This window comes from Mirounga leonina, unplaced genomic scaffold (genome assembly GCF_011800145.1).
Source record: "Mirounga leonina isolate KUSES-001 unplaced genomic scaffold, KU_Mleo_1.0 Mir_170, whole genome shotgun sequence".
NCBI classification, from domain to species: domain Eukaryota; kingdom Metazoa; phylum Chordata; class Mammalia; order Carnivora; family Phocidae; genus Mirounga; species Mirounga leonina.
The window spans coordinates 26798172-26813443 of record NW_023270433.1 but is presented as its reverse complement, the minus strand read 5'-3'; the positions used below and the strand labels follow the sequence as shown (position 1 = coordinate 26813443).

The following is a 15272-nucleotide window of genomic DNA, read 5'->3' as shown; positions in this document are numbered from 1 at the left end:
CTGACAATCCAATGAAATCATATTAGGCAATCTGAGCAGTCCTACACAAATGCTGCTTAAAATGATATGTTCCTGATTTGCAACTGTGCAATAAAGATGTAATGCATATAAAACAAAACAAAACAAAACAAAACCTGGCAGGGTCCAGATGAGAGCTGAGTTAAGGCACTGCCTCAGGGGGCTCTTTTAATCACCATCCTCTGACTTATCGGTAAGCTGCTTTTACTTTCATGATCTAAAATGCATGAAACAGATGTTGGCTATTATTATAATTACTGTTATCACCATTGGCTAGGACTGAAAATGGTCTCCTGAGTTCACGCCTTATCAGAAAACAGGAAGCGTTTCTATTCCAAACCATGTGCGGTGTTTCCTAAAGATAGTGGCTTAGGACAAATGTAGTCCGTGCCCACTGCCTGGATGTCGCGTGCCAGCAGTCTGACGTGGGACGCTCAGATACTCACATTCATGTTGTTCATAGGGTGGGTAGCTCAGCCGGACGGAGATCAGGATCAGGAAGATAAACAGAGGCCAGGCCACTTCCAGCAACAGCTGACACTGAGGGGGAAATAAGACAGAGCACTGTGAGTTTAAAAAATAACATGGATGCTTAACTCTACTGGGCTTTGGGAAATCCACAGTTGTTAATTAAACAACTGATGGGCTCTTCAGCCTCTCCCACTACTCTCCAGGCTTTATCAATGCTGAATTGTTTGCAGTTCTCATAACATACTATTCCACACCTCTGTGTTCTCCTGAAGAAAGGGAAAACCCTTCCTATCCTGCTTCATCTGGCTCATTACTTCCTATTCATTCTTCAACACACTCCAGCACCATTTCCTTGACTAAAATCTCAGGCTAAGTGAGAAACCCTTCTCCTGTAACAGTAACCCATGCATATTCCTCCCAGAGCCTTTTCCTCCAGCCTGAAATCACCCACCACTGGCTTCCTCAGGCAACAGGAGCACCCTGAAGGCAAGCACTCAGTCAGCTTTGCATTCCCAGCCCTCGGGCAGTGTCAGGTAGGGAAGGACCTTTAGTGGAAAGGAGAGGGCGGGGCAACCTGCTGGGCTCAACACACCACCTCCGCTCCTTAAACGGCACACACAGTTGGGCTAAGGCTCCAAAGGACAATGGAAATTGACACAGGGTTCCATATGGACCTCTGTGCCTCCAGGACTGAAAAGAGCTGGGAAAAATGCAAAGTTCTCCTTCCCTGTCTATCAGGGTCTCCGTACCACCTTCTCCAGTCGGTTAGAAGATCATTAAACTTACAAGTAAGCATGATCCACTCTGGTTAAAACAGTGCAGTGTCTCTAAAGGAAAACCCTGCCTCAGTGAGTTGCCAAGGGATAAATAAGCCCAGGGACAAGATGGAAATCGTTAAGACATCATTTTATTGAACCAGGGGTGAGCTACACTGCCCGAAGACTCTCACCTCTTTCATTCCCTTCATTTCTAGACTCTGAGGTTCTAATTAGGATGAACACCAAAGAGCCCAGAAGAGTCACGGGGCCTTGTGGTTATGAGTAATTAAAACTGTGGCTGCAGAACCACAAAATCAATAGAACACTGGCCTGAAATCCCCCCCCTTTTTTTTTTCAAACAGAATTTTTTTTTCTTGATCTTTAAGTCCATACATTTTTAGTGGAAAATTTGAAATTAAAAAATTCTAGAAAAGTAGGAAAAAGTAAATATGAATCACCCTTAATCCTACTTTCCAAAGATAATCCCTAGTAAACTGAGCTAACAGTGCCCCCTATTAATATTTTGGTCTTTTTTTCTATGCATACATGAATATTTTTCTCTACAAAACTGACATTATACAGCATATATAATTCTGTATTTTGCTTTTTCATTTAACATTACAATGGGAGTATTTTCCATGACAAGATATTCTCTTAAAAATGGATTTTAATGGCCATTTTGATATTCCATCCTGTGAAAAGATCATAATTAATTAAATTCTCTGCTCTTGCTGGTGCTTCAGAGTGTTTTTGCTTGTTTATCATTTGTGGTTGCATTTTGGTATTTCAAATAACCCATTTTTAATTTCCAAAAACCTTCGGTATGATTACCCATTAAAGTCTTTTTTAAAATCGTCTTTTTGGAAGGAAATACAAAGATGGTAATAGTAGATGTCCTGGGGTGATAAGAAGATGGGTGACTTTTTTTTTTTTTAAACACTTTCCTGTGTTTCCTAATTCTTCCATAATGAGCATGTATTACTTCTTGAAAGGAACAAAAATCCACTGTTACCATATAACCATGAAGAATAATTTATACTATTTGATAGCACATGGTGGCGTAGGGGGGTGACGGGGGGTGGGGGTATAAATGGGTCCCTCTTTGGAAGAAAGCATGCTCTCAGTGGGGTCTCCAAGATCAAAGACATGGCTGGTCTTCCTCATATTTCTATAAATAATCCCAAAGAGGCAACACACACTGAAATCTCCAAGCTTTCAATGACATTTGGTCTCTTCTACCAGCAGAGTTGGAAGCCCCTCCTTGGAACCTCCCAGGTACTCCGTGCCTTCACCAGCACTTGGAACAGCAGGGGCCCTACTTCAAAGGACTTTCTCCCCCACTGTCACTTTCTTCTCACTAAGCCTGCCACATAGAAAGTCTTAAAAAAGACTGAGTAAGAGAATGAACTGAAGTTTATGAAATAATAAAGATGGAAATATAAATCAGTGGAGCTGTCTGGGAAAGCAATTTGACCATACACAGTCAAAAGACACGTTTATCCCCTTTGACCAAGTAACATGCATAGGAATTCATCCTACAGAACTAAATTTAAAATATCAATAAGCTGTATACATGAAGTTATTCATCCACTGAAACACTGTAATTACAAAATATCGGAAACAACTTAGTTGCACAGTACTGGGGAAATGATTAAATTATGGTACATCTACTGGACAATATATTATGCTGTCCTCCCATCTATGAAACACAGACACTATTAACCATGTAACACTAAGTGAAAAAAGCAGAACACAAAACTGTATGCATTACAAGCTTACAGCTACATAAAATCACTTACAAATATGAACAGGAATAAACTTTTTAAAAATGGCATTAACTGTGAATGAACTCAGAAAAGAATATGAATTCAGAAAAAAAACAAAAACAAAATTAAATGAAGAGTATGAGTAAGATAGTCACCAACCTTGGCACTCTGAAGTTACCATTTGTACATTTAGGATAAATAGTAGCTACTGTTTTTTTATTTAGAGTCCAGTATGTAGTAGGCACATTACATATGGATTATCTCATTTAATCCTCCAAACAGCCTTGTGGTGTAGGAACCATTACTGTCCCCATTTTATATGTGGCAAGGCTAAAGCTCAAGGAGGGCTAAGTCACGGAGACAGAGGCAGAATTATGATTAACTGCTAGTTCTGCCCAACTCCAGAGGCCACATGGCATTGAAACAGCACGTGGCCCCGGTGGGAAATGACCGCATTAGTGGCAAGGTCACAAAACATCAACTGGTTCCACCAAGGTCACATGAATTATAACAGTTACAGCCAATAGTGAGCACCTAGTGCATACCAGGTATTTTTACATATCTCATCTCTAATATTTAATTCTCATAATGACTCTGTGAGATAGATTGCACTGTTACCATGAAGCTAAGGTTTGGAGAGGTTATCACCCGCAACCTGGTAACAGAGTGCACCTGCACTTGAACCCAGTTCTAGTGACCCCCTTGTGCTTTTGTACCCATTTTACAGATGAGGACAGTGAGGCCCAGAGAGTTAATAAACAAACATTCAAATGTTGGCAACAGGGTATGAATTTTTTTTTTTTTAAGATTTTATTTATTTATTTGAGACAGAGAGAATGAGATACAGAGAGCATGAGAGGGAGGAGGGTCAGAGGGAGAAGCAGACTCCCTGCCGAGCAGGGAGCCCGATGCGGGACTCGATCCCGGGACTCCAGGATCATGACCTGAGCCGAAGGCAGTCGCTTAACCAACTGAGCCACCCAGGTGCCCAACAGGGTATGAATTTATCAAATTAAAACTACACTGGTGGATTACTGTAAAACTACCAGGAATGTCAATGGCATCCTGCGATGCTAGGGCCAAAAAATCCTTCTCTTACTAACACAGATTTTAATGCATGCCTCTCAGAATTGTTTTGAAATTTAAGAAGATAATGGATATAAAAGCATGTCAAAACTACAAAACACAGTCTTACACACCAAGAATAAGTATTATAACTATGAAGATTATTTGGAAATATGGAAACATACACACCAAATAATGTCAAGTGGAAGAAGAAAACAGAACGTAAAATGGTACATATACATGTGAGGATTACAACTGTCGCCTTGGGCTATTGTCGCTCAAGTCCCTTCAGTGCCAAGGACCACACAATCTGATCCTCATAATCATGACCCATCCACCTGAGAGACTTCTTCTGTACATAAAATAAAATTCAGCTGTCCTTCTCCAGCTCCAAGGCCAGGCGTGATCTGGCCCTGCCGATCCCCAGTTCATCTCCAGGCAGCCTTCACTCACCCCACCAGTGTCACTGGCTTCTCTGTTCCTTGACTCAGGAGCATGCATTCGGCCCCATGGCCTTCACACCTTCTCTCTCTCTACCTGGAATATGGTGCTCCTCATCTCTGAGCTCCTGATCTTCCCCAGCTTGAACTTCAGGGCTCTCGGCTTACCTGTTTTAACTTTCCATCCTAAATTAAGTCCCTACCCATAGCCGGGTGGTATCTAACACAGTGCCACAGTTTGTCTGATTTATTTTCTCCTGACACCTAACACAGTTTGTTATTTTATTTTTACTTCTGTGATCATGGATCTCATATCTGCTTCCCTCACTGAACAGTAAGCTCTGCGAGGGCAAGGATCACGTCTGCCTGCTTCACCACTGTACACCCAGCATGCTGCCCCCCATGTAGTAGATGCTCAATAAATATGCATCCAAATGAAACAGTAAATGGCTGTGTTCTAACTTTCTTCATTCCACAGAAGACAAAACTAAAACTCAAGAGAAGTGGGTTTCCCTCAGCCATTGAGGCACATGGTGGCCAAGCTGGAATTAGAACTGAATTAGAATTAAATAAAAATTAGAATTACTATCTGGATTTGAACCATCACTACCAGGCCAGGAACAAGGACAAGGAAGAAATGTATCAGCTTGGGGCGCCTGGGTGGCTCAGTCATTAAGTGTCTGCCTTCGGCTCAGGTCATGATCCCAGGGTCCTGGGATCAAGCCCCGCATCGGGCTCTCTGCTCAGCGGGGAGCCTGCTTCTCCCTCTCCCACTCTGCCTGCTTGTGTTCCCTCTCTCATTGTCTCTCTCTGTCAAATAAATAAATAAAATCTTTAAAAAAAAAAAAAAAAGAAATGTATCAGCTGGAACTGGAAGTGGGGAGGGAATGTGGAAATTTTTCATCTACCCTGGAAAATTCTCTACTGGCTCTTAAATGAGGAGTTTTAATTTTTATTTATTTGATAGTTTATTCCTTATCATTAACCAATGTCCAAATACTGATACTCTACGCAAAAATCAGAATTACCTATTTTCCCAGCCACATGGCTAATCAGATCTCATGGAGACAATCAGTAGCAAAGGCCAAAGAGAGAGGCCATATGGCCACACTGTCCCATCTGTTCCATGGGACCTTGGCCTCTGGCTCAGCCTGAAACCAGATGAGGATCCTGAGAACTCTCAAGCCCCTCGCCCTTCCTGTCCCAAGCCCTGTTTGTGCTGAATGACTGCCACCCACACAAGTTAACCGTTACTTTGGACCCAAACTGAGCTTTGCCCCCAACTTTCACAACTCAGTGTATTCTTTGCCCAACAACGGAAAGCTAACCCTGGTTGATGGTCCCCATGAGGGGACAATGGGGGCACAAGAGAGGTCCCCAGGATTCATCAGCAAACAAGGACACAGAGAGAAAGGGCAAATGCTGCCTTTCCACGGGGTTATTCTGGAGTATACTGTTCAGCTCCAAGCTTTCACACATTCTTCCCGGAAGCAGCACAAGGCCCCCACAACAGGAGAGCCTCCTGAGACCCGCACACTGATGGCCCATTTGACACATTCACCACTCGTTCAGCAAATACGATTTCAGCATATGCTGGGTGCCAGACTCTGGGATCGGGTGTGTATACTTTAGGATCTGAGAGAATGGGAAACAAGCAATGATTTTCCACACATTGTGAGCAAGAACTATCATGGAGCTTCTCCCCCTGCCTAGTGGGCAGGGCTGGTTCTGACTATGTGAGCTAACAAAATGGCACCAAAACGCTGAACAAGTCCTATTGTCTCAACAACATACTCCAGAAATCCAAGCCAGGTGGATTGGGAAGTAGCTACTAGTCAGCACTTAAGATCCATGGGCATTAAACCTTCAGTGCAGACAAAGCAAAGCCTGCCAATCAATCAATCAATCAAAGACTGGACTACCCTTGAGCCCTGCTTTCTTTGCTAAGATGCTATAATTCTTTCCACCATTCAGTGGCTAATGGACACACTATGACAGACACAGTTTCCCATTATGTGAGCGGCCGCCACGAGAATGAGAAGAGGCAGGGGACCCAAACCACACCGTAGTTAAGAAGTGAGGACAGGTGATGAACACACAGGACCTGGAAACACCAGAAGCTGGGAACAGCCATGAGAAACAGGAGCAAAGGTGAGGAAAAAGGTCAGAAACGTCAAGATTTTGAGACTGAAAATAGAAAAAATAACGATACTACTGAAAAGCAATTTGACGGGCGCCTGGGTGGCTCAGTTGGTTAAGCGACTGCCTTCGGCTCAGCTCATAATCCTGGAGTCCCGGGATCGAGTCCTGCATCGGGCTCCCTGCTCAGCGGGGGGTCTGCTTCTCCCTCTGACCCTCTTCCCTCTTGTGCTGTCTCTCATTCTATTCTCTCTCTCAAATAAATAAATAAAATCTTTAAAAAAAAAAAAAAAAGAAAAGAAAAGCAATTTGACATAGTGATTTAGAGTACCAGTGCTGAAGTCAGGTTATCTAGATCTGAACCCTACATTTGCTCCTGACCAGCGATGTGGACCTCAGACAGATTACTTAAACTCTCTCTACTTCAAGTACCCCAGCTACCACACAAGGAAACAACAGTACTTCATGGGGTTCTAAAGAATTAATCCAATTAATAACCCATTTAGGTGCCTAGCACATGGAAACTCATTCTAAGTGCTTGCTTTTATTATATTATATAATAATATGTTATACTTTACTATCTATTGTCACCAAGACAGGTAGGCTACATGGACTCTAATTTCCACTCTCTGACTAGTGACCTTAAGATTCAGGTCGCCATTTGTAACATGAGGGGCTTAAAAAAAAAAAAAAAAAATCATTGTTTCTCAGACTAGAATATATATTCCTGAGGGATTAAATATGAGGTCTCTGCTGAGGATTTTAAACATTTTGTGTTTTCATTTCAGGGGTCACCTAAACAAATTCAAATAAACGTAACTGAATTTTCTGAATGCCTACTTTGTAACTACTTCTGGCACAAGATTTCAAAGCCTAAGTTTATATTTGTGTCCGTGATTGCGTTGGCAGCAATGTAATTGTAGCAGACTAATGAGAAAGGAACAGATGCAGACACAATTTATAAATGATGAGATTGGACCAAACGGAAGCCAAATGACATCAAATGAAGGTCACTGGGAAAGTGGTTGAGGAATGGAATCATTAGCACATAGTAATACAGAATGTCCAACCTCAAAAAAATCTGCACTACGGCCTTCACTACCATATTCACATTACGACTTACAGTTTGGTTTCAGCTGAACAAGGCAGATGTCTTACTCCACTAACAATGTTCACTTGAGTTGCACTGGTTTTGCAATATGGTTTGCATTTCATTTGTAAGTATGCGTGGGTCATATGGTTGTATGATAGCCTATAAGCACAGAGGTTTATATCTAGTGTCACATATGTACACGTTTAAGTAACATTACAATAAAAAAGAAATTTCGTGAACACAAGGGGACCTTGACATTTTTGTACTTCTAAAAAAGGTCCAAGGATTATTCTAGTTTGAGAAACACTAATTAAATTCTCTCAAAGGTCTCTTATGGCTCTTTGAGTCTAAGAAAGATGATCATTTTGGTTATAAACATGTTAAGCCTAGTTAAGATAGCCCAGTGGGGACACAGGCTTAGAACTCAGAAAAAAGCAAAGTGGGAAACAGATTTAGAAGCCAACTATAGGGGCTTGTAGTTGGCTGGGTGGCTCAATCGGTTGGGTGTCCGCCTCTTGATTTCGGCTCAAGTCATGATCTCAGGGTTGTGAGAGAGAGCCCCATGTTGGGCTCTGCACTCAGCAGGGGAGTCTGCTTGAGATTCTCTCTCCTTCTCCCTCTGCCTACAGCCCCTGCACGTGCTTTCTCTCTAAAATAAATAAATAAATCTTTAAGGAAAAAAAAAAGAAGCCAACTACAGAGCAGTGCAGCTAAACCCAGGAGACTAGATGGGGTGTGTCCAAGAGTGTTCGGAAATAGACAAGCCAAGAGCTGATGTCTGAGCTTCAGGGAGCTCACCATGCCTCACAGCCTTCCCCTTCCTCCTCGTAAAAATACCATTCACCAGAGCATTAAAGATGATCTTCTCAGGATTACACAAAGAATTCTGTGTCCCATCCAGGAAGTGAGTGGCTTAGAACACTCCAGAGAAATCAAACAAATCTTAATTTTATATTCCTCCAGGCTAGCAGTCCGAGCTGAGAGAGTCCACACTGACACGAAGAGATCCAGTCTCTCCCTAAGAGCTGGGCCGTTAACTCACTTCATTCCCACCTCCCAGAAATACAGGGCCCTCGGGTGCTCTTGGAGAGCCAGGTGGCCCCCAGGGCTGCAGCAAAGGGAAAGAGTGGGACGGTCAGGGGCAACTCTGTGCCAGATTCCAGAAGTCAGAACTCATGCCTGGGCACTAGGCACACATACTAAAGCTAACGTTTCTGCCTGGCTGCTGACCTTCCCTCTCCGATAAGCAACAGGGCTATTGCAGGACCACAGGGACCTGTGCCCACCAGGGCCAAATTCATTCGGTCCCTCTGAGAAAACCAAGAAGATTCCCTCTCCTCCCTCCTCCAACCCCCAACTCAAAACCATGAAGAAAAGTGGGGAAAACCCCGCCCCTTCCCCGAACCGGAGAGACCCAGGCTTACAGTTTGTCTTCTTCTGAAAGTGAGGTTCTTCCACAGCAGCAACCTCAACTGAGGCCAATAAGCCATGTTACCTCCGCGAGCGCCCCCCGCAGCGCGTGTGGCTCAGGAGCCCGTGGAGACTGTGGCCGCAGCTCATGCAGGGCCGCTGTGGCTGGTCATTAACTGAAAGATAAAGCAGGAGGGGAGAGCGCGATCAGCAATTGCGGCAAAGCCAGACGCCAGTGAGGGCTGTTACTCCAGCCCCCTCACCTGAGACCTCAATACCCGGATCCGTGTCCTCACTGCTCCCAGGAAGTCCCGAGTCCCCAACCTTTGGCTTCAGGGTTCTCCAGTAAACGGGGACTCTGGAAGCTTTCTGGCAGCAGGCTGGAAGCCAGTCATTATAATCCTAACCATTTTAGCTCCATTGGTGTGATCGTCTGGGAGTGACAAGCGCACTTATGAAAACAGACTTGAGTGTTTGGTCAAAACACTGAGGTTGGAAATGGCATCCTGGAATCCCAAAGACCTGCCTCACCTCTCCAAGAAAATGCCTCCCTTCACATAAAATGTTAACCACATTTATAAACTCTGCCTCAGCCCTGCAGTAATTTATGCTATTCCTTGAAAATTTGCTGCGGACTACATTTTCATCTGGCCACACAGTTGTGTCCTTCAAATGATAAATGGCACCATCGAGAAAGCAGTTTCCCAATCTAGAAAGTGCGTCTTAGAAGACGGTGAAGAAACACCAAGGAAGTGCCACTGACACCTGGTTCCCAGGTGATGGGGACAATCCCAGCGCTGCATGCCTGTGGAAAGAAAACAGTTCCCCGTGGAGAAACAAGTCGGCTAAGGCAGGCGGAGAGCATCACCTGTGAAAGCAACAAGCTCCCACTGCCCAGCCGTATGCACACCCTGGCTCTGTTCCACCTGCACCTGCACACGGGAGCCCGCTACTCCATGTCAGGTGCCGCGGGTACCTCCTTGGAGGACTGCTTCCCCATGCTGGGGGCAGGGATGGTTCTCATACATGGGGGTACAACATTCTGTGTGTCCCAGCTGCCCACTCAACAACTGTACTTACTAAATGCAGGAATTTATATTAACTAGCTGTGCTAAAATTAGAAGTTGGGGAAGGGGCAGAAAGTGAAAAGTAGAAGAAGAAGGGAGGGACACACAGGTCAAAGCTGGGCCCTGAGGGCACCTGGTAGTCATGAACTTTGGGCAGAAACCAGAAACCAGCTTTACTTCTAAATCGCTCAGTTTATGCTTGTGGCCCCAAGTGGGGCAGAGGTGGAAGTGGGATATTAGGCATGAGGAACAAACAGCAAAAAGAATGAATGCAGTGACCACTTACCAGTACAAAACCAAGTATTGGACTAAAAATCTGTGAGTCCAAATGAGATCTCAATGCAAAGCTCAGCCTCTAGCAGGATTTTACTCTTTTGTCCCCTACCCCTCAAGGACTTGCATTTAAAACCTCTAGAGAAGAAAAGAGATTGGAGGGAGTTTTCAGTGCCTGAGAAGGAGTGACCCTACTATTACATTATGTATTTTAATTCATTCATTGACAATCCAACAAATCGGGAATTCCTCCAAAATATTCAAGCTTTAGGACCTATTTCTTTTCTTTGTCATTTGCCCAGCAAATCTCTAGGACACAGGCCCCCAAAATTTCTCACCCCCAAAAGAAGAGTTAAATCAGCAATGCCTCGGTTCTGTTCCCAATTTGTTGTTTAAAGATGTCAACTGACCTCCCAGGCACTGAGAGCCAGGATGCCACTATGAGACATGTTTGTAATCCCAAACTGTTTTGTAAGTGGCCTAGGATAGGGCCTACCTTCCAGAAATACTGAAATAAATAATTAGCTAGATTTTTCTCATGCAAAAGCTGCTCTCCAGGAATCACCTGGTTGATTTAGAAGCTACATGAATCTTTTCAGATCCCCAAGGTAACAGTGAGGAGGCTGGAATGCAAGTCTGTAATTTAAAAAGGACAATTAATGTAGCAGAAAGAGCCCCAGTAGGAATTAGCCCCAACTTCCCAACTATGTGCCCTTGGCCAAGCCTTTATATTCAGCATCAATTTCCTCATCAAAAAAATGCAGATGACAATACCTACCTTGCATGATGTTTGAAGAACTAAATGAGAAAATATATACATAAATTCCTGACACAGTACATGGCGTACTGTAAATGCCAAAGAAATGAGTTCCCTTCCCCCCACCTCTCTGTTCTATCAGTACCTTCTAACAGAGCAATGGTTATGTTCTGTCCAAGCATTCATTTCTATTCCATTACTTCTAGCAAACCCATCATGGGTTTCTGGAAAGATAGGAGGAACCAAGTAGGAAAGATAAAATCTAAATAGCCTAGTGTTAGAGACCCCCATGGCCAAACCAGAGCACCAAAACCACCCCCCGCCCAATCTGAGTGGAAAATCTTAGAGGAAAAGAAGACACACCTTGATAGAGTGCATGAGTTGAGAAAGGCCTGGGAGAGGTTTTTTTGGAGACTATTTTCCCGGAAGTAGAGTTTCTGGATCTCCAGACAAGGGTTCTGGGCCGAGGGACCCTCCAAGAGACATACAGAGAAGGTTCTTAGGAAGAAGTAGCCCAGCGCAGCACTGCTCTGGCTTTGCTGGGTACAAGCAGGTAGGCTTCTTCCCCCAAATCCGCCACGCACCTTAGCATGGCCCTGGCCTCCTGCATAATTCCCTCCTTCCACTTTAGAACATAGCGATCGCTGCTGGAGCAATTCTGTCCACAAAGGAAGGTTTGGCAATGCCCAAACCCCTCTGCTCAGGTAACTGAAGCCAAAGGGACATTTCTACATCAGTTTTCCAAGGAAGTGAACAAATAAACCAAAACCAAAAAGAATGCAGTACTATGTACCAGATTTCTCAATGTTTCAAAGTCAGTCCCACACTTGCTCCTGCCCTTATGCACATTTCCAGTTACTGGCTGGAAAGGCTCCTACTTCACTATCGCCGCCAGTCAACAGGCCACTCTCATCCCACTCCTGGGTGACCACAGTAGCCAATTCACCGGTGTCCCTGCCTCCAGTCTTGTCCCCCTCCCATCCATTTACCACAAAGCAGCTCCAGTTCCTCGATTAAACTGTAAATCCACATATGCTATTCCCCCTCTTAGAATGCTTGGCCAGCTCCCCACCGCCCTGAGGATGAGGTCCAATCTGTGTCGTGGTTTAGCCAGTCTCCCTGGTGATTCCTACTTCTCTCGCGCTGCTCCCACCTTCTAAACCGTGCCCAGAAGAAACTACTTACGGGCTCTAAATGGGCCACACTCTCTCCTACCACTGGGACTCCTTGGTGTCTTCCCTGTCCTGGAAACCCTTCCCTTTCTCCCAGCACTGTCAGCCTGGCTAACTCTTCCTCAATCTTAGGTCTCCATTTAGCTGCCTCTTGCCTGGGATCCTGCCCTGATGACCTCCCCTGCACTGACAGCTGGGTTAGGAGCCCCTCCTGGGTGCTCCCAGGGCTGCCTCTGTTTTCCCTTGAAGCATTTCTCTCACATTCTGAGTCTGCAGGGACCATTCCTGTTCTCTTCATCACTGTTTTCCTAGTACCTGGCATGCGGTAAGCAGTCAGGGAATGTTTGCTTAATTAATTAAGAGAGGGACAAGAGAAATAGGGTTTCAGAATGTCAGGGTGGTGGCATTCCTGGACCTGCAGTAACTGATTTCTCAAGCTTGATTAACTGATTCCGGCAAATTGTCCCCAGAGAGGGAGCTCTAGGTTCAGCAGGCTTCTACCAAACACTCCCCGGCCACAAAGGACTGTTGAGCTTTCCCAGGTGACTCCTGGGGCATTCGGGAAAATGCAATTAAATCGAGGTCTACTTCCCACAAACACCAGGTTTACCTAAGGACGAGCAAGCCGTCCCAAGGCTAGCAGAGCCATGAAATCTGCCTTCTGCCAATCTCCATGCTCAAGTCCTAGGTGCTCTCCCTCTCTGGCTGTTGTCATCAGTCACTCAGGTGGACCATCCTTTGCCAAAATGTAACATAGTTTCCACACCCTCACCTTCTTTTGTACAGTATGGACCTAGAGGAAGTGACTTTTCAAATCTTCTGTTTGTTTTTAGGATGGCTCCATGCCCAGTGTGGAGCCCAGTGTGGGGCTTGAACTCATGACCCTGAAATCAAGACCTAAGCTGAGATCAAGAGCTGGACACTTAACTGACTGAGCAACCCGGGTGATCCATGACTTTTCAAATCTTTAACCAATTTTTTAAAGAAATTTTCACTTCAAATGCCACTGATATTATAAAATTATTAGTATCTAGAGAATACAACAGACTGCTAAAACATAGCCTTCTCAAATAAGCAAACGTGCTCAACATCATTTGTTGCAGAGACATGCAAATTAAGACCACAATGAAATACTTCTACACATCTGCTGGAAGTATTAAGATTTTTAAAATTTTGAAGTGCTAGCAAGGATGTGAAGCAACTGGAACTCTTATATATTGCTTATGGGAATGTAAAATGGAACAGATACTTTGTAAAACAGTTTGGCAACTTCTTGTAAAGTTACACACAGACTTATGACACAGCCCAGCCACCTCATGCTAGGTATTTACCCAAAAGATAGGAGGGCCTATGTTCACACAAAGACTTGTGTGTGAATGTTTATAGAAGTCTCATGGAATAGCCAAAACTGAAAATAACCCAAATGTCCATCAACTAAGGGATAAATTAAAATGGAATACTCCTCAGCAATAAACAAAGAACAGCACGGATGAATCTCAAAAGCCGTATGCTAAGGGAAATACATAAGATACAAGCAACTGCCTACCATAGGACTCCCATCTACATGACATTCTGAAAAGGTAAAACAATGAGTACAGATCCCTGGTAGTGGGTGGAGGTGAAAATAGATTGCAAAAGGAGCACTGAGTGATGGAAATATTCTATATCATGATCGTGGTAGTTGTTATACAACTATAGACATTTATCAAAACTCATCAAACTGTACACTTTAAAAGGGTAAATGTAATTCTATGCAAATTCTACATCAATAACCTGACCCCCTCCCCCCAAAAATCACCTGCCTTCCATTATAATAGTTAATCTACTCCACAAGTCCAGTCACGCCTGGGAGGACCTGAGAACTGTATAGTATAAAGTCTGATTATTGTGTGATTCACTAGCAAGGTGAACAGTGGATAAAATATTCACTGCATATTCATTCCACGAACAAGGAAGCCTTCACTCTGCGAGGGTCTCATTAGCACAATAAATATTTATTAAGTGCCTATTATGTGCCAGGTGCAGTTCTAGACACTGGAGATTCTGCAGTGAACAAAAGAGGCAAAGTTCTTGCTCTTGTGGAACTTCTATTCTAGGTGGAAGACAGACAAATCGCATGGGTTGTTAAGGCAGTGGGTAGCAGGAGTAATGAAGAAAAAGAAAGCAGAGTCAGGGGAGAGTATGGGGGAGAGGGGTAAGTCCTTTCTGAGGAAGTGCCTTTAGGACAGTGAAATGACACTGGGTTGTGCTGCTGGCAAAAGGGTCACCAGATGACAGCTGCGATGGTGAATTCTTTCAACTTTTCCCCAAACCAAAAGCCAGAATGTCAGACAGACTCAGTGACGCTGACAAAAGAAAAAACAAAACTATAATTACAGGTTTACAGGAAGCTTGGTGTGAAGAGGAAAGTATAGGACCCCAGTTAGCACCTACCCCACTGCTCTCCCACCCACCCGTTTCCTCACCAAAACCTGTGGCACTTTTGAACGTCACATATAGGTTTCAAAAAGCGATGGGAAATATAAAGTAGAAACAAGGGGAGAGAAAGAGGAAGTCCTGCTAAAAAGACAAGGTAGGAGGGTTTCTTCCCCACTTGGCAAAGCCAAGAGAAAAACAGGAACTACTTCCCGTGACTGCCTTCTACCGTTCTCAAGCGTTAAATCTGTCTACGGAAACATAACGGGGGGGACAAAAATGCACATGTTTGCACTGCTGCCAGGAACTCCTCCTAGTCTCGGCAGTTACTAAAGGGTTGGTTGGTGGTTTTCCTTCCAGCAAGAACACTGGGAGCACATGAAGCTGGGCCTTGCAGCCATAGAGCTGAGCTTCCATCTACGGCGGGA

The 15272-nt window shown here is 44.2% G+C and overlaps 1 protein-coding gene across 4 annotated transcripts in view; it reads right to left on the bottom strand.

The window, feature by feature from the left end:
• Window positions 1-15272, bottom strand: part of ABCA1 (ATP binding cassette subfamily A member 1) — a 126442-nt gene that overhangs the window by 96943 nt on the left and 14227 nt on the right. For 3 of the 4 annotated variants that reach the window (XM_035016171.1, XM_035016172.1, XM_035016169.1), the window contains exons 2-3: window positions 9175-9336; window positions 465-558 (exon numbers count right to left, since the gene is read on the bottom strand). In XM_035016171.1, the coding sequence (XP_034872062.1) occupies window positions 465-558; window positions 9175-9240 (160 nt within the window). In that variant the 5' untranslated portion in view covers window positions 9241-9336. Of the gene's footprint in view, window positions 1-464; window positions 559-9174; window positions 9337-11620; window positions 12246-15272 lie in introns of those variants that run through there. The other variant, XM_035016170.1, reaches the window with a different exon arrangement.